The following is a 27,074-nucleotide window of genomic DNA, read 5'->3' on the forward strand; positions in this document are numbered from 1 at the left end:
CTATTGACCTCTTATAATCAGAAAAAAAGAAAGCCCAACATTTCACAAAATACGTCTGTCAAACCAAGTTGTCAGGGATGATGAAGGTGTCCTGTGTGTGTCAGGCGGGGGTGGTAATCGCGTTCTACTCACAGCCCCCCGACCCCCAAAAGCAAGAAGTGAGGCAGCTGTGGCTCAAAGGCAAGACCAGGATATCAGCTGGAAGGGGCTGGAGGCATCCTGGAGGCCAAGGCCCCTCCGTTCACTAACACACCCCGGCGGGGACTCAGCGGACACTCCCTCTGCCCATCAGTTTGGCCACGACACACACACATGTCTGCACAAGACCCAGCTGCTTAGCCTAAGTGGGGAGAACGTCTATTTGACCCCAGAAAAAGGTGTTTTCTCTGTCATCACTGAGAAGATTGTAAATTCTGTAAAAAAAAAAAAAAAAATGTGCTCACGGACATGTGAAAACAAAAATTCAACAGACTGACTTCCTTTTTTTAAGAATTTATTTCAGTTTCTGCCTTCTGACAATCTGAGGTGAAATAAATAGACTTTTTTTTTTTCTTCACAGGAAACAGCTTTGATTTGAGCACTGTTCTGAGAGCTCGACCTTGAAACTTTCTCCACCTGAAAATATAGTTTGTAGAACGTCGCCTCGTGGGACACGAAATCGCGTAAGTGTACATATAACATACCTGCATCGCGGACCCCGGCTTCTGGGCCACTAAGGGCAATGCGTGGGTATGGCCAAGGCAAGTTCAGGTCCGAGACCAATGGGTGGGAGAGAAACAGGGGATGCACGTGGGAGACCCTCCTGAAGCCCCAGAGGCCACAGTTAGAGCCATGAGGCTCTCGAGCTGACACGTCTTAAGGGGAGGTACCTGCCATTTGAGTTCGAGCCTTTCCTACTGTTCAAATGGTCGGCCCGTCCATCTCAAGGCGTCCACGGGAACCTAAGCAAGCCTCCAGCACAGGGACAGATCAGGGCCCGCATGTGCAGCCTGTGTGTGGGAACCGGGCCTGCTGAGCGCTTCCCTTTCATTTCCGCGAGTGCACTGTCCAGGACCAAGGTGGGGACAGGCACAGCTCCCCGGGGTCCGAGGGGCATCACAGCAGCAGGAGCCCTCCTTCCAGCTCAGCGACCCCGTCTGTGCTGCTCAGGAGGGCGCTAAGCGACAGCGCCCTGGTCTGACCCTGCAGGACAAGCGAGGATGCAGGGTCCCGCCCGCCTGCACAGAGTGATGGGAAGACGGGCAAACCCAGACCATCCTGACTCGCTCCTGGAAATGACAAGGTGTTCCTTCTCCAATAGTAACCGAGAACTCTAGAGCGGGAGCAGTGTCCCCTTGACTCCTGGGGACACAGCCAGGGGGAAGGTTCCCCCCCGCAGCCCTTCACTCATCTCAAGCTCAGACAGACCAGCCAACGCAGGGACACAGGCCAGCGCCAGGACACCCAGGGACGAGGTAGGCCGGCCACTCGAGGCGCTTGCTGGAGAGGGACTGCAGGGAGATGGCGGCAGAACGAGGCCTGGGGGACCGGCCACGCGGAGGGTCTTGGCGTTGAGGGTGCTCCTGGGTGGGAACCATCTGGAGAACCCACACAGGCCTGTTCCCAGCCGCCGGGCGACAAGGACGTACTGGGACATGTGACTTGACTGAGGCCTGGCTCCAGCCCAGGTCTGAACGTCGCACACCAGCCAGTTAGGGGCACTTGTCACCGATGCCATTCCCCTGTACGAACTCAGCTTCAAACGCTTTTCTAGCGAAACTCCCCCTCAAGAATCGTAAAAAGGGATCAGTGATTTGCAGGAAGACGGGGAGATGGCTGAGTGGCAGAAACAGTGGTTCAAGGAAACTAAAAGGCCGGGGGTGGGGCGCTGCGAGAAGAACCCCGGGACCGAGGGGCCGTGGGCCCCCAGCCCCGCAGCTCTGCCTGTGGCTGAGGAAGAGGGTGGCCAGGGGGTGACAAGCCTGGCACCGCCCGGCTGCTACCCCTCCCCCGAGGCTGGTGCCGGGCCCTTCTCCCCCTGCTTCCCAAGCTCCCTGCTGTTCTGGCAAATGCCTCAGGCCCCTGGCTGCCCAGCTGTCTCAATTGTAGGTGATTCGGCCATACAGCTGATCTAACCGCACCGACCTGCTGGGATCCCCACTCGCTGAAAAGCCAACTCGTCGGGGTGCAGCAATGCCCAGGAAGGTCAGGCTTGTAGCTGCAGCCCTGACTGCTGGTCACGGTCACCTGGGTTCAACAAAACTCCTCGCAAGCCCCTCTGTGGCGTGAACACTGCGCTTCTCACGCTGGGAGGCTGCAACACCCAGAGCACTTGCTCTGGGTGATAAACCAACCCACTTAAAACAGCTGACGGAAAAGCAACCCTCAAGCCTGCCACCTTCTCTCCACGGCAATGAACTTCACCGTCTAACCGGGCAGGGAGAGGTGAGTACGGGCTCCACTGGTTCCAGCTCCCGGGAAGGAGGAAAGAGAAAGGTCAGGCGGCACCTCTGACTCCAGTGCTGGGTCTCTGTCCTAAACCCAGCGTGGGGCTTGCCCGTGACCCTGACCGTCCCAGGTTTCACTGGAGCACAAAACTCGTGAACTGGACTCTCTCCAGCCCTCCTTTTGGCAACTTAAGAGCTCCTTGGTCTGCTTTTTTCCCCTTTCGGCAATAGGAAAATCACGGTCTACTCCCTTTCACTGTACAAAGAACTTACAATATGAGAACTTGGTTCTCCTGCCTTCGATTAAACGCACGCACACAGTAGATATAATCTGAATCCTAGCACAGCCCCTCTTAAACATCTAACAACATTGCTAAAACTGCAACAAAGGCTGAAGACGTACAAAGCACATCTCGACACCATCCTATTTCCAAAGCAGGGTACTTTTCACTTGGGAGAATTAGCTGTTTTTGGCTCATTACGATTCACATCGCCCTGAAGGGCAGACAGCAGGAGACTGAAATGCCATTGCTAACGCAGGCCTTCGAAGCTCCTGGCTTGGGACCCTGAACCTACTGGGACTGGAAACTCTCCTCGTGGATATGACCCGACGCTTCCTGCCCCGAGTCTAAGGGTCCTGAGTTTACAGGGAAGGCCACCAGAGCTCTTTCTCCAAAGCCTCCTGTGTGTACAGCGGGGTGAGACTTCTCCGCCCTCGGACCTGAGAGCCCGCCCTGTGTCTGTCTGCTCGGAGCGGGCCTCGGAGGGAAGATCGTGCCACAGAGAGAGGAAACGTCAGCGAGGCAGGCTGCCGGCTCCTGCTAGGCACGCCGTGCGTCCTCCGGGTGACAGCGGTCAGACACTCCGAGGTGAAACGCTCGGCCAAAGGCAGACGCCACCAGGACACAGCAGGGCAGCCTCAGAGCCACCCCGACACTGGTCACTCCACGAGGCCCACGGTCTCTGGCAGTGTCCCCTCGTAGGGCTGAAAGCAACAGGCAGCACTTCTGGGGTCAGACTCCACTCTTAGGAGCTAGATTTACACAAACAAGGGGAGAGGAAAAAACCCAAAGCAACCCTGCTTCTACCTTCAACTGCTATTTCAAGAGGCCTGTATGGAAAAAAAAAAGGTCTCAAGATCATCTTGAAGTTAAAGCGCCTGGAAAAGCCCCAAGAAGTCAAAGCTGCATTTTTCCTTCCAAGGCTGCACGGGCCCTCCCGCCCCACCCTGCGGGGAGAGAGCCGCCAGCTCCCCAGCACCCCTGGGAAGACCCAGAACCTACTGTCTCCCTCCAGAAATCAGACTGGATCGAACGTCCGTACAAAAATCTTCTATGTACAAGGATAAGTCTTTTGGGCACCTTTAGAATAAAATCTTAATGCCTTTCAACTAACCACGAAGAAAGCCAACGACACGCGGCCGCAGGGGGAGAGCCCTGCGAGGGCACGTGGCCCGGCTCCTGTGGGGGGTGGGGGGAGCACAGCACACGCGGGGGTCGTAGCTGAACGTCTCAGGAGGGGCTGCGTCATCTTCAGGAGGCGCTGGAGGAGGGGCCCGCACACCCGTCAGCTGGATGTGATTTCTCTGAAACGCGTTCCATAGAGACCCGTCCTATCACTGGGCCCAGCATCGGGTGGAGGCGCTCCGGCCCGTGTGACCCGCCCCGCACAGGACAGGCAAACTGGCGACACAGCTGTGCTTTGTTTAGTGACACGGCCAGAGAGGCTGCCACCACACACACACACACACGCACACGCCATTGCGAAAACAGCAGGGTTTCTGAAGCCCCAGCCCCCCAGGTCTCCTGGAGGAGCAGCTCACGCCGGCGCACTCGGGTCCTGCCGTGTTTCCTGTCATCTCTCTTACGATCACCCGGATGTGCGTTCCTCGGCTCAACCAACGCACGCTCTGCTCTGGAACATTCCAGGGAGGCATCCCCCACGAGGGGAAACTTGGAGGGCCGGAGGGCTGGGTATCTGGCGTGTGCTTGTCATGCTGGAGGAGGTGCAGCGGGGACACGGGACGAAGGACCAAGGCGGGAAGGACGGAGCCCCGCTGGCCTCATTGTCAGCGCCCAAGAGCTGGGGCTGGGGCGGGGGAACCGGGCTCGCCAGGGAAGCTGGTGGCAGGCTGGAGGCCTGCTGGCCAGACTGCAGTCCCTTGGGCTGGTCAGCTGTGCCTGGTACAAACCTGGGGGGAAGAGCCCCGGCTCCCGGCACCTGAGACGGCGAGGGGGTGTCCGCAGAGTCCGCAGGAAAGGGGTCCAAGGGCTCGGGTGGCAGAAGGTACAGGCTTCCCCAGGCGGCCGGGGTGGAGGGCCCGACCCTCCAAAGCCCCGCTACCCCGCCTCACACAGTCACCGCCACAAGCGGCCTCTGCCACGGTGCCTGTAACGCTGACACAGATTCTTTTGTCTGTTTTGAAATAAAGGGCAGCACTGTCTGCTTTCAGAAAGGGCGGTTGTCCTGAAGCTGCTGAAGAAGCTTCTCTTGTCTGTGCTTGTCACGGGACTGATGGCCCCGAGCTACTCCCAGGGAGCAAGGGGCGGAAGCGTCTCCACTCCAGAAGGAAGCTGTCGGCTGCACGGGGACATCTCAGACGGCCTCACACAGACACCTGCGTGCTACGTGGGTCCAACACAGCCACTTGGAGCCGGCCGTCTCCCGGCGCCCACACCCCTGACCGTGGCCGGGCCTTCTGCAGCCGGGAAGGCACGTCCTCTGCCCCGGTCTCTCTCCCGTCCTGGAATAGGGGGTGTCCCTCTCCTCCTGGAGCTTCCTGGGACTCCCGTCCCTGCTGCACGGAGAGGGGACCCGGAAAAGAGCCAGCACCGGCCGTGGACCGACACTCACAGGCCCCCGCCCCCTCTGCTTGGCCCCCGCTCAACAGGAACCCCACTGTGGGAGGAACCCCATCCCACCCTGCTGGGGGGCCCCCAATCATCACTCCTGACTGCCCTGTGTCACTGGCGTGTGCCACCCCACAGCTGCCCTTCCCTACCCTCCCACGTGCGCCCCAGCATCTCCCGCAGGAGGCTACGATGGACACCGGCCCATCGTGGACCCAGCATCCTCCCTCCTGCGCCCCCTCGGTCCCACGTCGCAGGTCTGCCACTCGGGGATATGGAAAGTCACCTCGGTGTTAGCTGTGTAATCCCAGAGACACTTTGGCACGCAGGTGGGGGAGCAGACACAGGCAGAGGGGAGGCAGGGAAAACGGGCAACCAGATTCTTCTAGCCGCTAGTTCTAGGGCGGTGTGGGGCGCCTCTGGGTGCTGCCAATGTCATGCGGGGGCGGGGGGGGGGTGACAGCCAGCCGTGGGCGCGGGAGGGAGGCGCGTACCCACAGTCCTCCTGGGGGAGCCTCGGGCCACCTGCCGAGGCCTACTCGGCGGCCATCTGCTCGATGTGGTCACTCAGCAGCTTGTACTGCTCTGGAAGAGAAAACAACGTTATTCCTCGTGAGAGAGACGGCGACACGGACGGGCAGGTCCTTCTCATTCGGGGTGATGACAAAGCAGGCCCTCCCGGGCATGGCGAGTGTGGGCTTCTGAAGGAGTGCCCTCGGCCTGGCAGTGGGCTCCGTGGAGCCGGGACGCATCTTCCCGTGGCAATGACGCGCCACAGGGCAGCCCCGCAGGCCCCCAGGAAGCCTGGTGTGGGCAGATGAACCCTGTCACCGGAGCCAGGCGTGGGTCCTGGAGGCCATGCAGGGGTCACGTGGTGGAGGGCACAGTGTTCTTGCCCTGTGACGAGTGGTGGGGCTGGTGACAGCATTTGGAGATTTTCCGGGGGCACCTCCTGAGGCCACCTGTCCTTGGCCCTCTTTAACTCGGTCCAGGATGGAGTTTTATTTGTAAACAATATCGATCGGTACAAATCTATGTCTAAGTGGAAGAGTTTTCAGGGGACACGCAGGAAGCATCTTGTAGCACGTGGGATGACGCCTAAAGGCCAGCTGTCGATCAGGGAAGCTGACATCAGCAACGTGTCCCCTCCCGTTACAGAAGCCAGAGATGCCGGAAAGACCTCAAGAGCCCCGCCGCTCCCCCGGGACCTGCGGCCGCAGTGTCATGCAAGCAACGAAGACAGGCCATGTGGTGGCCATTTAGATGGAGGGGCAACTCAGCGCCAGAGTCTGCCCATTTTCAAGGTCAGAGTCTGAGCACCAAGTTATATCTTTTCCTGGGCCCTGTCTGTAAGCACTGACCTGGTGGGCCCCGCACCATCCTGCCCCACGTGGGCAAGCCCTACCTAGCAGAACTGGGTCTCCAAGGGGAAGGAAGAGTGTCCCGCGCACGCAGGCCGTTGGTAAATTACAGCAGGGACAGTCCTCTGAGCCGGGTGGGGATTCCAGCACGCAGCGCACTCGCCCCCGAAACCCTGGCCCTGCCGCCACTCACCCTCATCCAGGTTGCCGATCACCGCCTGCTTCTTCAGAAAGTCGTTGCACAGCTTCTTGTTCAGCCCGAACGCCAGCATGTTGTGCGTGAACGTGCTGGGGGGACACGGCCGTGAGCTGGCAGCCCTCCCGCCTCCCGAGGGGAAGGGAGCCGGGGCCCGACATGCAGCCCACCGGGCCGGGGAATCGATAGAAAGATGTAAAACCAAATCGCCTCATCGGCCAGCCCTGCTCACCACGAAACCGTGTTAGGGGCGGACTAATTAGGAACCGGAGTCAAGGCCAAGTGGAGTGAACCGTGTGCTTCTGAGCCATTTAAGAACGCACAGTGGTCGTGACACTGAGTCGGGGATGTGTGACGTCATAAGGGTGGCGCTCCCCCAGCAGAGCCCCCAGTAGGAGCGTCTCACCGGGCGGTCCCTCCTCACACCGCCCTGCTTGCTCATCTCCTGGGTGACCCGGAGTGGGCGTGGCCCCGTCCGGGTCATAGGGCGGGGCGGGGGGGGGGGCGGAGGGGGCGGGTGGCAGGCCGGCCCTAGTGCTCACCCCAGCTGCCCGAAGGTGATGTTCTCGTTGAACCGCAGGCTGTCGTCCCGCTCCTCCTGGGTCATGTGGCACCACCTCTCTCTGCAAGCACAGGAGGGGCAGCGGAGGGGCTTCAGAGCCCACATCCCCGCCGCTTGGCCCCCTCCTGCTCTGACCCACAGGTGCTGGCCTCCCTGACAGAGAGGGGACACCTCTGCCGAAGAGCTGCTGGCGCTGCTTCTAGGAAGCCTGACCGAAGGCTGCCCCTCTGCCTGGGGGCCCGAGACCCACACTCATCACCTTCTCCTGGCGGAGACAAGGCTCAGGACCCAGAGACAATGTGCGCTGAGCGGCTGCCCGGAACATTCTCCGGGAGACGAGAACGCTGCCCCCACATCCTTCTCTAAGGTTCAAGGACACAGAGGCCGAGGCCCGTGTCACCGGTGGGGAGGCGTGCCGAGAAGCCGGTGGAGCAGGGGTCAGGAGCCCAGCGAGCGTCTGCGGCCTCTGACCACACGAGGCCCATCAGGCAGGCCCGCCTCTGCCGTTCACTGTGCTCCCAGGCTGCCTCGTAGGGCGCGGGGATGGGCCCGTGAGCACGGAGAAGACGGCACAGAGCCTCTCAGCAAAGCCGGGAACCCAACGAGGAGGGACCATGGCCCGTGAGGCTCCACGTGCTCTCCGTGAAGCAGCGCGGGGCTCAGGGTTCGGGCAGGAAAGGTGCGCTTTTGAGCTCTTTTTGAGCTCGGTGTCCCTGACTGAGAGCGAACGCCGCCCCATCCTGCAGGGCGTCAGCCCCTCCCCTTACGGCCAAGCACCCTTGTCCCCAGGGGCCCAGGACCGTCAGCCACTGCACCACTCCACCTCCACCCCCCGGGGCATGGGAGCCGCGTGGCCACCTGAGAAGTGAGCAGATGCCTATTTCCCCTTAAAAATTACACTCTGGACAAGGAGTCTGACTAAAACAGGGCTGAGAGGAAAAAGACAAAAGAAAAGGGAGAGAAGAGGCAGTATGAGGGGGTGAGGGGTCAGGGCGATGGAGAAGCTGAAAGAAGAGGAACAGAACCAACAACATCGACTCTTAACTCCTCTCCCCCCTCCCAGCCCAGGGAGGCTACTGGTGCCGCTGCAGCTGAGCGGGAGCCATGGGACACCAGGGCGCAACAGAGGCGGCACTGTCAGTCTCCCAGTCTCCTCATGCTGACAGGACACCCACGAAGACACCTGGAATGTGCTTCCAGGCACTATGCTAATCCCATGCCATGTTCCTTCCCATCCTTCTTCCCTGAGTGGTCACCCTTAGAATCGTCCAGGCACATAAACTCCCACACCACCACCAGGCTCGCTGGGTACTGTTGCACAGGTTGTGCACTGCACAACCCCAGACCATGTGGAAGTGGCTCCCTCGCAGGCGTGCAGCACAGCAGCCCTGACCCAGATGAGGAGGTCAGTCCTTTTGCTGTGGCGAGGACTAGAGTTGGGACATTTTATCTGATCTCTGAAGAAATAGGTAGAAGGTCATTTGGGATCAGGGGATGCCTGCCAACAAATCAATTCCTTAAAATTGAGTTCAGCACCCGATACTGGTCGAGGTCTAACACCCCAGGAGGGCAGATCGTGTGTCTACATTGCCACAGTGGGAATTCGGATGTGTCCAGCAGCTTACAGAAGAGGAAGCCTCCTGAAACGGGGACATTTCTGCCTCTGAGAACAGAGAGGGTGCTGATGGTGCTGCCAGCAGAGTCTGCCGAAGAGGAATCATGCTGGAGGCACAAGGTTGCCCAAGGACCCAGAGCCAACCCCCGGCCCCCAATCTCGGGGTGTCCTGGGGGTCAGATCTGGGATGTGCATGGCCAGACCACATCTGCTCTGGGTGAGGAGGCCTGTGAGGCCCAGAGGCTCACTTCCCCTCGTGGGGCTCAGAGGTCATGATGCTCCAGCCCTGTCGGGCCTCGGCTGTGGTGCTGGGAAGCCTTGCTCCAGGAAGGCTGGTTAATTACACACACACCCCCGCCCCCCAGAGAGTCTGTGGGAACTTGGGGGCTTTTTAGGAATGGAGGTAGCTGCCGTGCCCAAATGCTCCTTTTAAAGCCATAATAAGGCTGCGTTAAAAAAAACAAGATTTCTCATAAAACAATAAGCACTAAAAATACATCACTGATTAAAGGAAGCATGCTTTGGGAAATTTCCACCAAATTAAAAACAAGCACTGAATCAGAAACTATATTTTGAATAGGCAGGCCTTTCACTCTAAAAATATCTTAACCAAGATATCGAGCACATATCAAGTTCAAACAATTGCAGTCAGACCCCACCGTGGGCTCGCAGGAAATAGCCTGTTCTAGACCTTTGTCTTCAGGGGACCCCCTCACACACACAGGCCTCACATCACACAGTGGCCGGGGGAAGGAAGCAGCTGTCCTTCCTCCGGGACCCCCCAGACCTGTCAGAGTGGGCGAGGGTCTGCCAGAGCCCGCAGGCCCCTAGGCACGACTGCAGGGACAGGTCCTCTGGCCCGACCTGCAGCTCCTGAGCCCGGATCAATGACCGAGCGGACAACAAGGGAACCCAAGGGTGTGGTTTCGGGGTCCGCTGGGAGGGCCAGAGTGGCCCATGGAGGCTGGACTCGCTCCAGGTCGGAGCTGACCTCCTGGACCTCACTGCCCTCTCCTCTTGGGATGCGCACTGGGCCTCGTGGGGCTCTCGGGGGCCGTGTCTGTCTCCTGACCATTTCGGGGTCTCTATGCTCGGCGAGCTCCCCACTGTCTGTCGCCAGCCTGTCCCAGCGCTGGGCCCGCCGGCCGCGAGTCACACCCACGTCTGGTCACACCCCCCTCCCCTCCGACCCAGCGGCCCCGAAGGGCCCCCGCACTGTCCATGGACAGTCACGTGGACACACACCTCTTCTTCTCCTCCTCTCCAGCATCCCCTCTGGAGCGGCAGCAGAAACAGGTAAACAGAGGAACACGTCAAAGTCATGCAAGATATGTGGATGGAAAAGAGAGCAAAGCGTGGAAGGAGGGTTATCACAGCGGAGACGGATATGGAAACGGGGTTCCGGGGGGCAGTGGCCCAGGAGTCTGAGAGCAAAGCAACACGAGGATCCCCCTCGCCTACAGGCACTTCCTGCATCTGCGACTCCCAGAAGGGCGGAGAACTCTCTCTCTAGAATCCTTAGGAATTCCAGCATCGCTTCCTCTCCACGTGCTCCCCTGCCTTCCCGGGGCACACAGCCACAGCAGGCCGCCGTGGGGTATGAGGCAGGTCATCCCGATAGGGTTTACTTCCCCCCCAAAAAAGATTTCACTTAAGATCCCCCAAGTGCTCGTGGTCTAAAGCCTTAACCAGCAGGCACCTGCCCTCTCTCCTGCCGGGAGAAAGGTTAAGGGGTCTCCCCAGGGTCAAAGAAGGCGGGGATTCAATTTCATCAACGAGGAGAGACTCAGACTTCAAAGTCCCATGACTGGAGGGGCCAACGAGGTGACCCAGGCCTGGGAGGCCGCTGCCCCTTCCCCGCCCCGCTGCTGCACACAGCAGGCACCACCTTAGCTCGCTGCTGTGGCCAGAGAGAGCTGGGCACCGTGCCCAGCCCTCGCCGCTGCCCAGTGCTCAGTGAACCGCTTTACAAAGGGAGTCTTCCGAAGCGGCAAGACTGCCCTCGGGGAAGCTGCAGCCCAGAGGAGTAAGTTGACAGTAGCGACTGCCCTTCCCAGACGTGAGCCCAGCACCCAGGGTCCCGCGGCAGCGGTCTCAGCTCGGGAGTCTGGAGTCTCACAGAGACAGGCAGAGTGGGACCGAGGGGGGCCCTGTGGGCTTCACTCAGTGGGAGTCTGCATTTCTTAGGAGGGTCAGGCCGAGTCATGCCGGAGCCCCGGGGCAGGAAGCGCTCATGCAAGCTGGCCCCCCCACCCAGGAAGCGGTGCGCCCGGGACCCTTCAGGCAGCTTGCAGGGCACCGGGGCTGCCAGGGGTTGAGGAAGAAACACAGACGCGTCGACTCAGCTGTTCTGTCCTCCTGCTTTCCTCTTCAGGAACGGGACAATAAAGCCTCGCCCTGGTCCTCTTCCCTGGGGCAAAGCGGGCCCGGACTTGGCTCCTACCTGGTGGTGGGAGACCGCTTTCTCCTCTCACAGTGGACAGCGTCGAAAAAGGCCGCGTTCCAGAACCTCAGCGTGTGCCTGCAAGACAGACAAGGCCCACGTGCCTTTATCCTCAGTGGAGCTGGTTTCCCCCCCGACCACCCGGCAACGTGTCCTGAGGGCATCCGTGCGTCTCTCCCAGGACTCGGCCTGGACTCATGGGGTCAAAGGGGAAGCCGCCACCAGCGGGATGTGCGGGAAGGCCATTTCCCCTTCTCTGCCTCCGGCTGAGCTCCCAACAGGAAGCAGAGGCTTTGAGGAGGCCTGCTTCTCTAGAACACGGTCTAGTAACATAAATGGGAACCCCGGCAGGGACAGGCCACGTGCAGAGGGCAAACGCATTTATAGCGACACACGAGGAAGAGGCACGCTTCCCAAGGATCAGGGTCAGCAGACCTACGGCACGTGGGCCAAGTCCGGCCTGCTCGCCGTCTGTGTGAATCAAGCTTTATGGGATCACAGCCACGCCTCCACTTACACCCTGTCCACGGCGGCTCTGGCACCACAGCAGTGGAGGGCAGTGGTTGCCTGTAAAGCCTAAAACACTTACCACCCGGCTCTGTACAGAAAAGTGGGGCTGAGCCCTGTTGCAGGTAAGACAGCAGCGGAGCCTAGGGGGGCCCAAGCTACGTCAGACGGTGGGACCGGGGCTGCTGGGCTCCCTCTCCCTGCTTCCCCCTGAGGCTGGCCCTGCAGGGTGGGCTCTCCTCGCGGAGGCTTTGGGACAGCTGCAGTCCAGCCCTGGCCGGCCGCGTGCCTCACGCGCCCCATTCTGCCGCCCCAGGTTCTCCCACCGCAGCGAGACTGTGATCCTCGTGGGAGGGGCACGTCTGACACCCTTTGGGTTCCAGGGGCTACTACACCGCCTACGTGTGAGGAAATAAAAGCCACCGACGGAGAGGCTTCAGAGGGACGAGAGCGTCCTCAGAGAAAGACAGAGGGCGAGATGTCCCCTGACCACTGGTCTCCCACTGCAACCACGGCCGTCACGTGTGTACATTATTGACACACACAGAACAGCTGTACTAGGGTATAAGTCACATACCGTAAAATGCACACTTTTCAAGGACACAGTTCAGTGGGTTTTAGTATATTCACAGAATTGTGCAACCATTGCCACTATCCATTTCCGGGACATTTTCATCACCGCACTCCCAGCTTCCCCCAGCCCCTGGCAACCACCAATCTGCTCTGTCTCCAGGGCTTTGCCTCCTGGACATTTTGTGTACATACGCTACGTGGTCTTTTGTGTCTGGCCTGGGTCACGTGGCAGAACGTTTTCCAGGTCCACCCATGTCGTGGCAGGGGTGGGTGCCTCATTCCTTTACATGGCTGAGTGACAGCCCACATTTCATGTACCCACCTTTGGGCTCTTACGAATGACACTGTCATGAACATACGTGCACAGGTTTTTGCTTGAGTACCTGTTTTCAACTCTTTTCAGTATCTACCCAGGAGTAAAACTGCCGGGGTCATGGGCTAAAATTCTGTTTAACTGCTGCCCGACCACTCTCCGCAGTGGCTGCTGCGTGGGACAAGCCCACCAGCCGTGTACGAGTTTCCAATTTCCCTGCATCCTCGCCCATCTTTTCTCCTTTGGTTCTCCTAGGGGGCGTGAGTGGCCTTCACTTCTTTTGTTTATTTGTTTGTTTTGTGGTACGCGGGCCTCTCACTGTTGCGGCCTCTCCCGTTGCGGAGCACAGGCTCCAGACGCGCAGGCTCAGCGGCCACGGCTCACGGGCCCAGCCGCTCCGCGGCATGTGGGATCCTCCCGGACCCGGGCACAAACCCGCGTCCCCTGCATCGGCAGGTGGACTCTCAACCACTGCGCCACCAGGGAAGCCCTGGCCTTCACTTCTGATGGAGACATGGGTGCTGGTGACAAACGTCGAGGGTGGCCTTACCAGATGGGCTGCTGCTTCAGGTGTGTGTACAGGTAGATCTTCTCCCCCTTCCCCTCCTCCTCTGGGCTGCACACAGTCACTGCGGGAGGGGGAGGGAGACTGAGCGAGGCAGACCCCCGCCCCGCCCCGACTCCAGCGACCCTCCCAGCAGGCCCCGCATCATCCCACAGGTCACACAAACATAAGCGGAAACTCCATGGCACCTGCCCTGCGGCTCTCAGGCCTGGCCCTGAGGACTCCTCCCCAGGGAGGGTCCCGGGAACAGCTCCCCCACCACTGGGGATACTTTCCTTGAGTCCCCTGGGAGGAGGAGTTGATCCCCAGAGAGGCGGGTTTTCCGTGGAAATTCAGGAAGCAGTTAGAGACCAGAGCAGAGCGCAGTAGGACAGCGTCCCCTGCTACGGGGGAGCTGGAGCCCCAGGCGTCCAGGGACCTGCGGCTCCCCGTGGGCCAGACTGAGACCCCGTGGCGCTGCTGCGGCACCGCCCGGCCCCGCGAGCACGGGCAGGCACTCACCCGTCTTCCGTGGCTTCTCCTGGGACTTGCCTTCTTTCTCCCTTGGGGAGAGAAACCATAGCAGTGACAAAACGACCCAAAGAACCCTGTTACGTTGCTGAAACGGGATGATGCCTCATAACCAATGTGTAAACCGAAGGTGGTCTTCTCTGCAAACACGTTTACGAAATCAACGCCACTTGTACCACCTGCCAGCCTTTTAGTGCCTGAGATGTGCTGTTCAGGCTCCTCTGTGCCATTTTCTCTGAATCCAAGACTGTCCAGACCAGAGGAGGAATAAAGCCAAGTGGGCTGGTTGTAACCGAGCCGTCGGAGGGGACGGCGGGGACCACAGGGCGCCCCTGCTTTGTGGAAGTCTCGGTCCCTGCACTGCTCCGAAGCGGCCCCGCCCCCCACGGGTCCCCGAGTGGCTATGGGAACACCGCTGCCCTGGGGAACGCGGTTTCTCTCACGGCAGCGGGAGGCGGGGTGCAGGGAGGGGGGTGTAACTCCCCTCCTGCCTACCGACAATTTCCGCACGCTCCTCTCCAGCCCTAGAAACACGGGCCCACGGGGAGCATCCCAGCACGTCAGCAAATGGAACAGCGTTTGGAAGCCCCAGAAAACTGGAGGGTGGGGAGGCAGCTGCCCCCCGGGAGCAGCTCTCAGGCCCCAGTGACGGCCGAGGGCGCAGAGATGCTCCCGACACTGGGCCAGGGTGGCCTCCTTGTCACACCCACGGTCGGGGAGGGACGCACGCAGGCGATACTCACTCGCTTCTCCTGGCCAGGGGCCCCTTGGGCTTGGTCTCCAGCCCGAAGAAGCCCTTGACGTTCTCCGTCTTGGCCGACGTGTTCTTCAGAAGCCGCTCGGCGATGTCCTTCTTCTCCGCTAACCAGCTATTGGCCGACTTCAAGTAGGAGTCGATGCTCCCGGCCGGCTTCTCCTTGAACTCGGAGGGGAGCAGGTGTGGTTTACCTGGAGACAGGGGGAGAGAGCAGGGATGAGAGCCAAATGGAACCACGGAGGCCGGGGCCACCTCCCTCCGCCACGGCCAGACATGGCGGCGGTGGGAAGCAAGAGGCTCAGGAGGCCCGTGGGCACACGGAGGGCCGGGGCCCCTGCCCTCTCGGGCGGTCGCTGAGGACCTAGTGTGGACAAGTCAGCCAGGTGCCACCAGGGGCTGCAGAGGAAACAGGCAGGGATCCAGCCCCAAAGAAGCAGCAAGTCCAGAGGGCAGGGGAGCAGCGCACACAGGGAAAGTGTAACGTGCAAAGTGATGGAGGAAGACACAAGAGTCTCTCCTTGTGGAGGGAGGGGCCGTGCGGATTCCAGACGGCCTGGCTGGCACCTGGGCTGGTCCTGAAACAGGGAGGCCACTGGACATGGGAGACGGTGCGAGAAGGGCAGCGAGGGAAAAAGAGGTATGTCCCTTCCTAGGGCTGTGCATGGACCGATGTGTCCCGCCCCATATCAAAGGGCTCCACGCTAAGGCCGTCAGAGCAGCTGCTGCAATGGCGCAGAGCAGCAAGGAGAGGGTGGGCTGCTGAGGCGAGGAGACGATGAAGTTGAGCTGCAGAGGTAGGGGACGCGCCACAAGAGCCAGCCCACTGGTGCCTGCGCTGCCCTGACCCAGCTGCAGCCCGCGGGCAAGCCCTCGGCAACCCTCCCCTCACGGCGGCCTGAACGAGCGCCAGTGGTCACAGCCCAAGGCGCTTAACACGGGGAGCCCCCCAGCTGCCCCCAGCTGCGATGCACCAGGAGGCCCCAGGGCCACGAGCCCTGCCCCAGACCCCGGGCTGCTCCAGGTCACCCCGGTCCACAGCTGACCCTGTGTCACATTTGGCCAGAACATGAGAGGATGTCCTGCGTCTACCCTGAAGCGTCCTGCCCGTGTGTCTACTTTCTCGTGTCCTCCCAGCCAGGGCCGTCAGCCTCCTGACCCACGCTGTGGACCGTTCTTCGCCTCCCGCTCTAGGGGTCTCCCTCCTCCTTGTTCCCGCCCTGATATCAGCTCCCTTTGTTTTCTGGATGCCTCGCAGCTCTGCCTTAAGAAATCCCCACTTGACGTGGCGTTGGAAGGTGACAGGTCTGCCTGCCACGTAAGCCGCACCCCGGGTCTCACCGATGTGATAGTAGGTGAAGCACATGGTCATGAGGTTCTTTGCAGGCCCGAAGTCGTCCATCTGGTGACACCTGAAATGGAAAGAGAGGTGACTGGCTAACAGATCCTTCCACCGGGTCCTCTCTGCACGTTCCTGAGACAAGACCAGCATGTTCCACAGACACCTCTAAGCTAGTACCTCACTCCCCAGACACTCCAGAGGAGAAGCCACAGAAAGAACTCCCCTGGGTCCAGGCACCCGGCCTGGGAGCGGGTCTGATTTAGGGCACTAAGGCGCTCACCATCCACCCGCCTGGCTTCCTTCACTTTCAAGGTGGAATAGCCAGGGCCCTACCCCAAGGAGCAGACCCGGAACTGGAGGTCAGGCCTCAGGTCTCAGGCTTAAACCGTTGGCCCCGTCCAGCCCCTACTTCTCAGGAATGAGCAGTGGCTTAGATGATACCCACCCCCCCGATGTGGGCAGCAGCAGAGTCCCCTGGCAGGGGGGAGTGGGGGAGGCCATGTGAAGATGTGGATTGCTGGGCCCACCCCGGAGTCTCTGGGTCAGCAGGTCTGGGGCAGGGCCTGAGAATGTGCATTTCTAACAAACCGCCTTGGGAAGCTGATGCTCTGAGGCTCCTGGCCCAGGGACAGCACCCTGAGAATGACTGGGAATATGAATACCTACGTACCCTACACCACTTGCTGAAAATCAAATTAAAGTATGACGCGCCAGAACCTTTGCTATGCTAAACAATATCCTACAAATATAAAGGATTATATTAATACTTACTATATTATATTACACTTACTACATTGAGAGCATGAGATATACGTGGATCCATTCAATTTAGCAAACAAAAAAGGGGGGAAACACTTCAAAGAGAGGGTCTGTCTGCCACTAAGAATTTGTACTGTTACAGTGGCAGAAGCTACGGTGATGTGCACTGTGGCGCTGCAAATTAGAGAAGAAAATGAGGAGTCAGCTAAATGCCCATCGACAGGGCAGGAGCCAAATTAATTATGGAGCATGTGTACGTTCACGTATTAGAACACCTCACAGCTGTTACAGACGCAGCACTGAGTGCAAACGCACAGTACTGCCTTTTTATTTGCGGTACGCGGGCCTCCCACTGCTGTGGCCTCTCCCGTTGCGGAGCACAGGCTCCGGACGCGCAGGCCCAGCGGTCATGGCTCACGGGCCCAGCTGCTCCGCGGCATGTGACGCGCAGGCTCAGTGGCCATGGCTCACGGGCCCCGCCGCTCCGTGGCATGCGGGATCTTCCCGGACCAGGGCACGAACCCATGTCCCCTGCATCGGCAGGCGGACTCTCAACCACTGCGCCACCAGGGAAGCCCAGTACTGCATTTTTAGAAAAAATATCTATTTGCTGGTATGTGCTTTATTAAGACGGTTATCACTGAGAGATGGACGAAAAGTGAGAGAAGAGAGTGTGAAAGAACACCTCCTTTCCCTCTTAGGCTTCTGTGCCTCTCCATCCTGTTCCCTCACGTACTTTCCTTTCCTGTTTAGTTTTTCACCTTGGACTAGTGTTACTTAAAGAAAGAAAATCAACAGAAATTATCTAGATGTGGGATGAGGGTCATTTTTGTTTATCTTTTTGACATAAAAATAATAAATCTAAAAAACTAAACTTCTGTAAGTTCTTTTTTTTTTTTTTTTTTTTTGCAACCACATAAAAAAAATATACGCTCACAGACAAAGTAATGAAAGATTCTGTGTTTTGGCAGGGTTGGAACTTGAGGTTAACTACACCCCCCCCACCACCTACCAGTTTGCTTACTTAAGGAAAAACTGGAAGAAAAATTGAGAATTAGATAAGCACGTTACCATGCAGACAGGCACCATCTACACAAAACACAGGTTCCTGAAAATTATGGATGCAAACGTCTCGAGGTCAAAGGGTCTTTGGGGCAGGAGACCACACTGACCCCCGACCCCCTGGGGCTCTTTTACTGAAGCTCCCGAGGCAAGCAAGCGTGGGCCCTTGGCTACCTCAGTGAGGGCCTCTCGTCCCTCCACCCACACTAGCTCCCAGACCCAGATCCCCGCCCCCACCCCTGGGGAGCACACCCTGATCTTGGGACATTCTGAGAGCAAGTGCAGGAAAAAACAGGGGCTCCTCTCTTTGGGCCATTTTCCTCTAGTACATGCCCCGTGTGCATGGGGGACAGAGAAAGTTGGGGAGACACCGAGACAGGGAATTAAAATCAAGAGAGCAGCTACATTTCTGTTGGGAGAAGAAGGGGAAGGAACAGGAAAGGAGGAGTTTTCAGGCCTGGAAGGACACAGAGACACAGAGAAGTGGCCACGGCCTAAGCCAGGGGACCAGGACCTGCTCCGAGGCCACACTGAGGTGAGGGGGGAAAGCGGGCTCAACCGAAGGTCAGATCAGGGTCAGAGCTTCCCTCCCTGCCCCACGCATTTCCCCCACCCACACGATCCCCCAGGTAGACACGGCCGCTCCGGTTCACACTGCGGAGGGCGCGTGCGGCTCTGATGCACGACAGGATGTAGGAAGAGGGTCAGGAGTCCTAGAGCCATGTGCGGGCCTCAGCAGGAGCCCCTCAAGGCAGGTGGCCGGCCCCCCCGGCCACACGGAGGTGGGGGGCCCTTCTCCCCAGCCCATGCTGTCCTCGGTGATAAAAGGCCCCAGTGGTGCCTCGTTAGACCTCAGGGCAGCGATGCCACCCAACCATCTCATTAGTGGGCGGTGACCCGTTTTAGAGTACTTCACCACAGGAAATCCAGAGAACCCCAGACCTCAGCTGGAGGAGGGCAGGGCCGCTGTGTAATCACAGCCTGTCCCGGGGCCCGCTGCTGTCAGGTGGGGACCGCTCACTCCCCGCCGCCGCCCCCCACCCGCGAGATACTGGATACTGGTCACGACTTCCAGACAATGCTGCCGCCGCGGGGCAGGGGAGGTGGTGGGGGAGGGGAGCAATTGAGCTGATGACGCATGCGTCTGGTTCTCACGATTGGGGTCTCCCAGGTGGGGAGGGAGGGAGGACGAGAGGTCAGGACGGAGGCGCTAAGCCGCAGCATCACTTACTCAAATAGGACCACCGCGAAGGACTGCACCAGGCGGTAGAAGGTGGCCTCCGAGACGCACTTGGAGTTGCAGCGCTGTCCGGGAAGAGGGCAGCCGCGTCAGGCGGCCGCTGGAGGAGGTGCACCCAGCTCAGAGGGGCTGCGTGCTCACCCCGCCCAGCATCTCTAAACACAGCTGGGGCTCGAGCCCAGGACAGGCCCTGCTACCCAGAGACCGGGACCCAGCAGAGGGCTGCCCCACCCCCGACCATCACTCAGGTGTTTCCTGCGTCTCCTTGTGAGACTTTTAAAACTAGGAGCTTCGCGCGCTCACCCACGTGTGGGAAACTACAGAGGGATGGGACCCCAAGATGACAATGCTGGCTGTTTTCTGGGTGGGTGAGGTATGGGCAGTTTCTCTATTTTTGCTTATCTGTATTTTCTAATTTTTCTTGGAAGAATAAATTATTTGTGACCAAAAAATACTTTAAAAACAAAGAACTTAATCCACTTTACAGGAAAAAAATAAAAAGAACCTACTGGCTGTTTTTAAAACTTACTGTTTATCTGAGCTTACATACATGGCTGTCATTCTCTTGAATATTTTATCTTTACAAAAATGGAATATTGTAGGTTATTTAATAAAAACATGTGTGGACATAGCCCATGCGCTGGTCTTTAAAAAAGCGAACTTTTCTGGAATTTCATGAGGTTGACAGCCCAGCATTCCTTTCTAGCGGGGCATCTTCCACTATTCTAATTAGACTTTATAACATCTCTAGACGAGCTTTACTCTTTTTCCGGTGGGATCATTTTCCTCAACTCCCTTCTCCAGAGCGGGTGGGCTGCCCCACACCACAGCCCCACGTCACCCCTCTTACCTGGGCGCTCACGTACCGGGCAAACCATTCCCGGCCTTTTCCGTTCTCACTGCTGCAGTACTCTCCGAACTTGGCTTTCTCCTCCTGGTCCAAGTCCTCTCTGGAAAAGCGGGCAAAGGGAAAAGACAGGAAAGCTTTAATCCTCTGCAACAAAAATGGCTACAGTAGGGAAAGAGGAAGGAGAGGAACTCCTAAGTGCGGTCGGCCCTCGGCATCCGCACCACGGAACCCCGACGGTAACTCGCCCCGGCCAAGTGCGGACGCTCATCTCAGCCTCCGGGCAACCCCGAGAGGAAACACTATTACTTCTGTTTCCAGGATGAGAAGCCCGGCTCGGAGGATCACACACAGCTGGGGAGTGGCAGGTGGGAGCCCCATCCAGACCTCCTGGCTCCAAAGCCCACGTGCATTCCCCCGACCTCCTGCCTCAGTGAGGTCTGGGTACTCACAAGGGTTCCATAACTCTGCGAGGGCTTGGCTCTCCAGCTCATCCTACCGCCCCCCATCTTTGCTGCTGAGGTCGGCACGGAGCCATCGACTGGATTCAGGAATTCCTAATGTGCTCAGTCTCAGCAGGACCCACTGGGGCCACGAAACGCAAGAGGTCTGACACCACCTCCAGCCATCAGGAGGAGGACACGGTTGCTTATTCCTCTGCACTTCGGAAGAGCCGGTCTGCTCTCTGACTCTCCACGGCTCTGTGTGAGGGGTGAAGATCGGGGAACCCCAGGCCTGGGGGTCACCCCCGCCAGGGTGGACAACATGCTCACTTGATCTCAAACCACTTCCAATCATCTTCGTGGGGGGGGGGGGCAGTACTCTACCCCAAATGTAACGACTAAAAGGGGGAAGCAGGAGGCTGAGGATCCACTGGCTTCTGCAGTTTCATTCATTTAAGGTTTTATAGAAAACATCTTGGTCTCACTTATCCCAAGTACCGACACCAGATGACATGTGAGAATTTGCCGGGCGTTTGCAGGGAGTTGTGGAAAGCTCTTAAAGAGGCATCTGACTTACTTGTCCACGTTCCATGTTGCCGACTGCCTGTCACAAATCTAGACTGGCCTTCCCGGCAAATTAGTGAGCTTCTGGGCTTTCTCCCCTTTGCATGAACTGGGTGTACTCAGAAAAAGCTGACTAATTTCGGTGTCAGTCAAACAAAATGAGTAGGAAGCCACATCTACCGCTCTCCCAGAATGCATTCAAAATCAAACATAAAAGCAGTCTGGGGACAGTCAAATATTAGGATCCTAGAACTCCTCCCCCTTCTAACTGCAGAGAAGACAGAGGCACACCTGGGAAAGGTGGAAAGCAACCTTGCCAGTTAACAAACCAGGGGCCTAAACCTCAGCAGGGAGGAACATCCTCGGTGCGTGGCGTCAACAAGCGGAAATTCTTCTTACGCTTTAGACATTGGAAAAGGGTCCCTTCAGCCAGAGCGCCTCAGGCCGCAATGTGTGCACGGGTAGAGGCCTCACTGAAATGCAGGTGCTGACTCCGTGGGTCAGGTGGGGCTCACGACTCTGCATTTCTCAGCCCCCCCGCCCCGCGATGCTGATGCTGCGGGTCCCAGAGACGACCTGAGGGGCAGGACCGCCAGCATTTCGCGCACCGCTGTGAACGATGCAAGACCAGCCGTCAAGGCCTGAGGCCTGAACCGAGTTTGCGGCATGCTCCCCTTTCCGCTGCTGAGACGCCACAGCCGTGAGTCAGATTCCCGGCTCCTCGGCCTCCGCTCTCACTCCAGGTCCCACCTGTGCTACCACTGTCACTGCTCGTTGTTTGCACTGTCAAGAACCACCAACGCGAGGCCAGAAAGAGGTGCGAGGGTGGGTCCCCGTCCTAGCAGCTGCTTAAGGCTCAGCTGCCCGAGAGCGTCCCAAGGGCTGCGGGTAACTGAAACCTCCTGGCCTTGTACTGCCCCTAAGTCACTGCCAGCTAACAACCACCTCTGAAGGCGTGCCCGTGGGGGCTCACCTGAGGTGCCGCGGGAGCAAAGCCAGGGCCCTGAGCGGAGGGAGGGAGTGGCAGAAGCTCCCCAAGGGGGCCTACGTGCACTGGGGTGGGGCGGAGACGCGAGGGGCCCAGCAGCTTGTGAGGCCTGGAGCCCCGGCCGGTGGCGCCCTGCGAGGGGCTCACCCTCCGGAGAAGATCTTCTCCACGTAGCCGCGCATGAACTCCCGGAGCTCCAGCAGCTCCGCATCCTTGGCCGAGTCGGTGCTCTGGTTGGAGGAGAAGGACTCGCTGGAAGAGCAGCGGCGGCACTGGCCCCAGGAGGGGTGCGAGGGCGACTCGCCCATGTCGTTCTCGCTGTCGGCCGACTCCGTGGTCTCACTCTCCGACGCACCCTCGCCCGGGGAGCTGTCCCCGTCCTGCAGCTTTGGGGACAGCATCCCCAGGGGCGAGGAGGTGGATGGCTTGGCCCCGGCCCCGAAGTCAATCAGCGAGCCCACGGGGACCTCGGGGGCCTCCATGGCTGGGGGGGGTGGGGGGCACTGCCGGCAAGGATGCCAGGTGGGGGCTGGTGAGCGAGGTTCCCAGGTGCGTCAGCGGGAGCCTGAGGCTGAGCGCACGTGAGCTGCTTGGGAGCCGCTGGCCACCGGGACTGAGTCCTCTGGGGCGGCCCACGGGGCCCTAAGGCATCTGGAATGGAAGCAGAGACACGTCATCATCACCACGAGAGCTTCTGTTCATATAACGGTAAAGAATTAGGGCACGAATGCCCTGTAAGAGGCTCCAAACTTCCAGAATTTGGGCCACCTGTCTGCTGACGTCATCTTCCTACTGCCCATATGGTGGGCAAACAATGAACAAACACACACCATCCGTCAGGATTTCTCCGAACTAAGCAAGGAGACCTCGAGGGGGCTGCACCCCCCGGCCCTCTCCCGACTCTGGCCGACCAGGCTGAGGCCAGTCAGAACAGAAATCACCGCAGATGGCCGTCTGCCGCCCACTCCTGCTGGGTCACCAACCACTGAAGACGGTGTCGTCAGGCACACGCTAAGCACACGAGTCTCCAAGGCCCACGTCTCTTCCTTCCCGGGTTCCTTTCTTAGCATTTTCCCACTCAAGACCCAGCACCTTCCTGGCTGTCGGATATATGTCCCCTCTCATCATCCCCCTAAACCCTCCCATGGTTTCTTTCTTTTCTTTTTTAAGCACCTCACCAGACACAAGATCTGCTGGCACATTTTAAAAAATGATTTTCATTGGTTTTTGGCCGCACCGCGCAGCATGCGGGATCTTGGTTCCCCAGCCAGGGACTGAACCCGCGCCCCCTGCAGTCGTGGCGCGGAGGGTCCTGGACGGTCCTCTCCCTTCTCCCCCATCTTCCTCCCTCAGCCCCAACCGGAGTTCTATTCATCCCTCGAGGCCCGGCTTAGTGCCATCTCTTCTGAGAAGCTTCACTCAAACCCTGTGCAAACTATTTACTGATTCCTGTGTGGCCCCACTGGCATTTTACTTACACTCATTTCTAAGTCTGCTTGTTTCACAGGTAGATGTGGGCATTTCTGTTTGTCCCACCGAAGTACAATCCCCTGAGGGTCGGACCATGCCTCAGCCACCTTGGTAGCCATGCGAGTGCCCGGCACAGAGACCTAACTAAGGGCCCACTGGACGTTTGCTGAATGGATGACCAGACCTGACCGTGAACACGCTCTAAGAGTCGGGAAGTCAACGGTGTAGGCAGAGCTGGGATTAGGATCTTGGCTTCTAAACCAGTCTCCTGCTGGTCAGTTCAGGGGTCACCTGCCAATTCTGGGGCTCCCTCCCCTATGACGATGGGCAGACAGCTAAGCAGTAAGTTAAAGCCCTCCTGATGTAAGAATCCAACTTGATCCTGGGCACTGCCCCTATCCTCCACCTCTACAGACCCCAAATATCTAGGACAACACCTGGCAGACAGGTGGCTGCCGATACTGTGAAACGAATGCATCTTCTGAGGGTAATTCAATATCAAAGCTGCATTCACTGCCCGTTAAGAGCTTCATGTTCACAAATCGATTACGGGCTCCTCCAAATTCCCCAGCCCGGGATATTTTTAGATGCCCTGAGTCGGAAGGATGGAATGGCTGGCTCCGTGTCACTGGAGTGGCAACCGCCCCCCTTCGGAAAGTCCTACAAAGCCCGCCTTGGTCCAAAACAGAGACGCATACACCTCAGCTCAAAAGAACTTTCTGGGCCAGGAGAGCAACAGGGAGTCTTAGGAGCTCAGGTGGCAACACAGACTAAGGAGTCTTGGGCCAGGGCCAGGGTAGCCCTGGCCCCTTCTCGCCAGCAGGGCCGGTGAGCTGTGGTCTCTGCTCTCTGGGCCAGAGTCCCCGTCAGACACTGAGGTCAGGTTAGATCTCTAAGGTCCTTCTGGCAACCACACTCACAGACTCTCCAAAGAACAGAAAATGACACCTATAATGACTCACTGGATATTAAAAATGGAAAATCACACACTAGGAAAATGTTTGCAGCCACTATGATAGGAAAATTGAGTTAATCATATCTGTATGATAAATTCACCCAAATCCAACTAAAAATCTATATTCTAATAGATACACAAACTACTCAAATAGGCATGGCACACAAGAGGAAGTATTATTATTAAGTGCTTAGACAATTCTTCAACCCATACTAATAACCGCACGTATAGATAGGCGAATCAATACAATTAGGTACCTGCTTATACTACAAAATAAGCAAAAATTTGAAAATTATAACCCCAAAGCAGATGAGATTAAGATAAAACTAATATTCTCAAACAATCCCGGCAATAGGGATAAATAAGACTTTAGAAAGCAATTTCTATAATTCTTATTTTTCTCTCCTCTGATCCGAGAATTCAAATGCTTGGAATTTATTCTGAGAAGATAATTCCAAACAGTCAAAAACAGTTATGTGGAGAAAAACGCTCGCTACGACGTTAGTTATCGTCCTGAAAAATAGGGGAAAAAAATCTAAATATAGTAAAGTGGCAAATATATTCTAACAACTTGATGTAATGGTAATCAGTGTATGATGCAATTAGAAAAATGCTCACTTTATAGTCAAACAAATATTCCACAATCAACAAATACTTACTGAATCCTATTGCAGGCCAACCTCTTGTTTTGGGTGCTAGAAATACTGAAGTGAGTGAATTTTAATTGTACTATAATTACAATCACGTATACACGTGAAAAAGGACTGAAAAAGGAGATAGAAATGTATTACAGTGCTGGCACCGAGATAACCGCCCCTTTTTATTTTATTATCATTAACAGTGGAGTTTACAATCAATAAAAATTCAGAGGAAAAGGAAACAAGTTACTGTATCTTGCAACATTTCAGGTGGTTGGTCTGAAGGGCAGCATCTATTTACCAAAGCAGAACTTGACAGCACAGGAGGGGCAAGGTCAGACCCAATGGTTACGGCTATTTCTGGTCCGGCCCAAGGCGCTCTCCCAGCGCCTTTCTAGCTTGGAAATTCGGGGAGTGCATGAGTCATCCTTTCCCAGAAGCCTCCTCTGTGGGCTCAGGAAGGAGTGGACAAGGTGAGGGGCCTGGCCCTGCAGGAGAGGAAGCAAAATTGACGGGGGGCCCAGTCCTGGGCGCCATGTGGGCAGCATGGGCTGCAGAGTGCGGGTCCCTCTGCCTGGGATCTCATCTCTCAGCCAACCTTGCTCCCGGAGCTGAGATGCAGGTGAAGTGGCCACTTATGCTAAGGGCCTTGGAAGTGACCCCACCCTCTTTCACCAGGAAGGAAACATAATTACGGGCCTCTGTCCAGGACAAGGTGATGGTCACTCTCAAGACACCAGGATCACACACCTCACTCGACTACCCGTGCTCTCCTAGCTGCAGAACACAGAGGAAGTGGGCCCAGTGGGGACTGACTGCACTGTCCCCGAGGAGGGCCAGCCAGCGGCTGCCACTCAGGATCGTGGGCCCAGCGGGATCAGATCTAAAGAGCTTTCTATAAAAGTGCTGAAATCCACTTCATGAAATCTTCCACGTCTTCAACACTGGCAACTAATTTAAATTTATTTCAAAACCCATCATGGACCAAAGAGAACGTGTCTGCGGATTGCACTCAATCCCTCTGCTCTGTCCTGTGTACAAGGAGGTCCCCAGACCCACTGCAGGGCCACAGGCTCTGAGACTCAGGGTTTTAAATCACAGTGGAATCTCTGCAAACAGACAGCGTGGATGTTTAAAATGCTTTCTACAGACTTGCAGCCAAACAGACCTCCCTGCAACCGCATCTTTACAATTCACCTCTTAGGCCCTATGGCAGAAGCTTCTACCCATCAAATTAGGCTAAAATTCTAAGTCAGCCCACGTCTCTGAGCGCTGAGAGGGGGCTTCTTCGGACTGGGGGTCAGGGAGGTAGATATCTGAGCTGAGATGGAGGGGGGCTGGGCCAGCCGAGAAGGCTCGAGAAGGCTGTCTTCTGAGCAGAGGACAGGGGTCTGGGTGGAGGAACAGCCCACACAGAGGCCCTCGGCAGCCATGACTTCGGAAAGTTCAGGAACTGGGAAGGCTGAGGGGGGAGGAGGTTGGCAAGGGGGGCCAGGTGAGACACTAGGAGCCTCGACTGAGTTCTCAGGGTGATGGGCAGGCAGCCGTGGCAGCAGTTTGGAGAAGAGAACGAGCGCAAGGGGGCCAGGGGAGGTGGTCCCGGCCGGCGCATTCGGGGGGAGGTTTCCTGACCTCCTGCCCCGCCTCCCGCCCACATCCCCGCACCACGGGGCCCCAGCTGCGGCAGGAACTCGGAAGGAGATTGCCGTCTGTGGCTGCTGCGCCACATCCTCAGGGTCTTTGCTCAAACCCTGATTTCCCCAGCCCCCGGCGTGCCCAGACTGAGCCCTCCTCCAGCAGGCTGACCTTGGGCAATCACACAGGCTCCCGGGGCCGGGGGAGGCTCCGGAACCTTCTGGAACTCTGCCTCTGCCATCCGTCTCAGGCAGCTCCCTCTCCTTTACTGTCCCAGAGCCAACAGACGTGCTGCTCCTCCCACCACAAGAAGAGACGGCAAGCCTCAATGGACCAGCACAGCCCACACGCTGGCTCAGGCTCCCTCCACCCCACCCGCCCCTCCTTTCACAGCATCAGAGAATCGAGGCGGGGGTGGGGAAGCAGGAGGCCCCCCACCCCCACCCCCGCACACAGC

The 27,074-nt window shown here is 57.9% G+C and overlaps 1 protein-coding gene across 8 annotated transcripts in view; it reads right to left on the reverse strand.

The window, feature by feature from the left end:
• The window catches only part of KIAA0513 (KIAA0513 ortholog), a 60,367-nt gene that overhangs the window by 709 nt on the left and 32,584 nt on the right, over positions 1-27,074 (reverse strand). For 4 of the 8 annotated variants that reach the window (XM_027119082.1, XM_027119083.1, XM_027119084.1 and 1 more), the window contains 11 exons: positions 22,067-22,570; positions 19,928-20,027; positions 19,069-19,142; positions 16,016-16,086; positions 14,664-14,868; positions 13,912-13,952; positions 13,396-13,474; positions 11,453-11,530; positions 10,255-10,284; positions 7,375-7,455; positions 6,830-6,924 (listed from right to left, as the gene is read on the reverse strand). In XM_027119082.1, the coding sequence (XP_026974883.1) occupies positions 6,830-6,924; positions 7,375-7,455; positions 10,255-10,284; positions 11,453-11,530; positions 13,396-13,474; positions 13,912-13,952; positions 14,664-14,868; positions 16,016-16,086; positions 19,069-19,142; positions 19,928-20,027; positions 22,067-22,401 (1,189 nt within the window). In that variant the 5' untranslated portion in view covers positions 22,402-22,570. The other 4 variants (XM_027119087.1, XM_027119089.1, XM_027119088.1 and 1 more) reach the window with 4 other exon arrangements.

Source organism: Aethalodelphis obliquidens, unplaced genomic scaffold (assembly GCF_003676395.1).
Source record: "Aethalodelphis obliquidens isolate GAN/ISIS:26980383/991018 unplaced genomic scaffold, ASM367639v1 scaffold20, whole genome shotgun sequence".
Classification (NCBI taxonomy): Eukaryota; Metazoa; Chordata; class Mammalia; order Artiodactyla; family Delphinidae; genus Aethalodelphis; species Aethalodelphis obliquidens.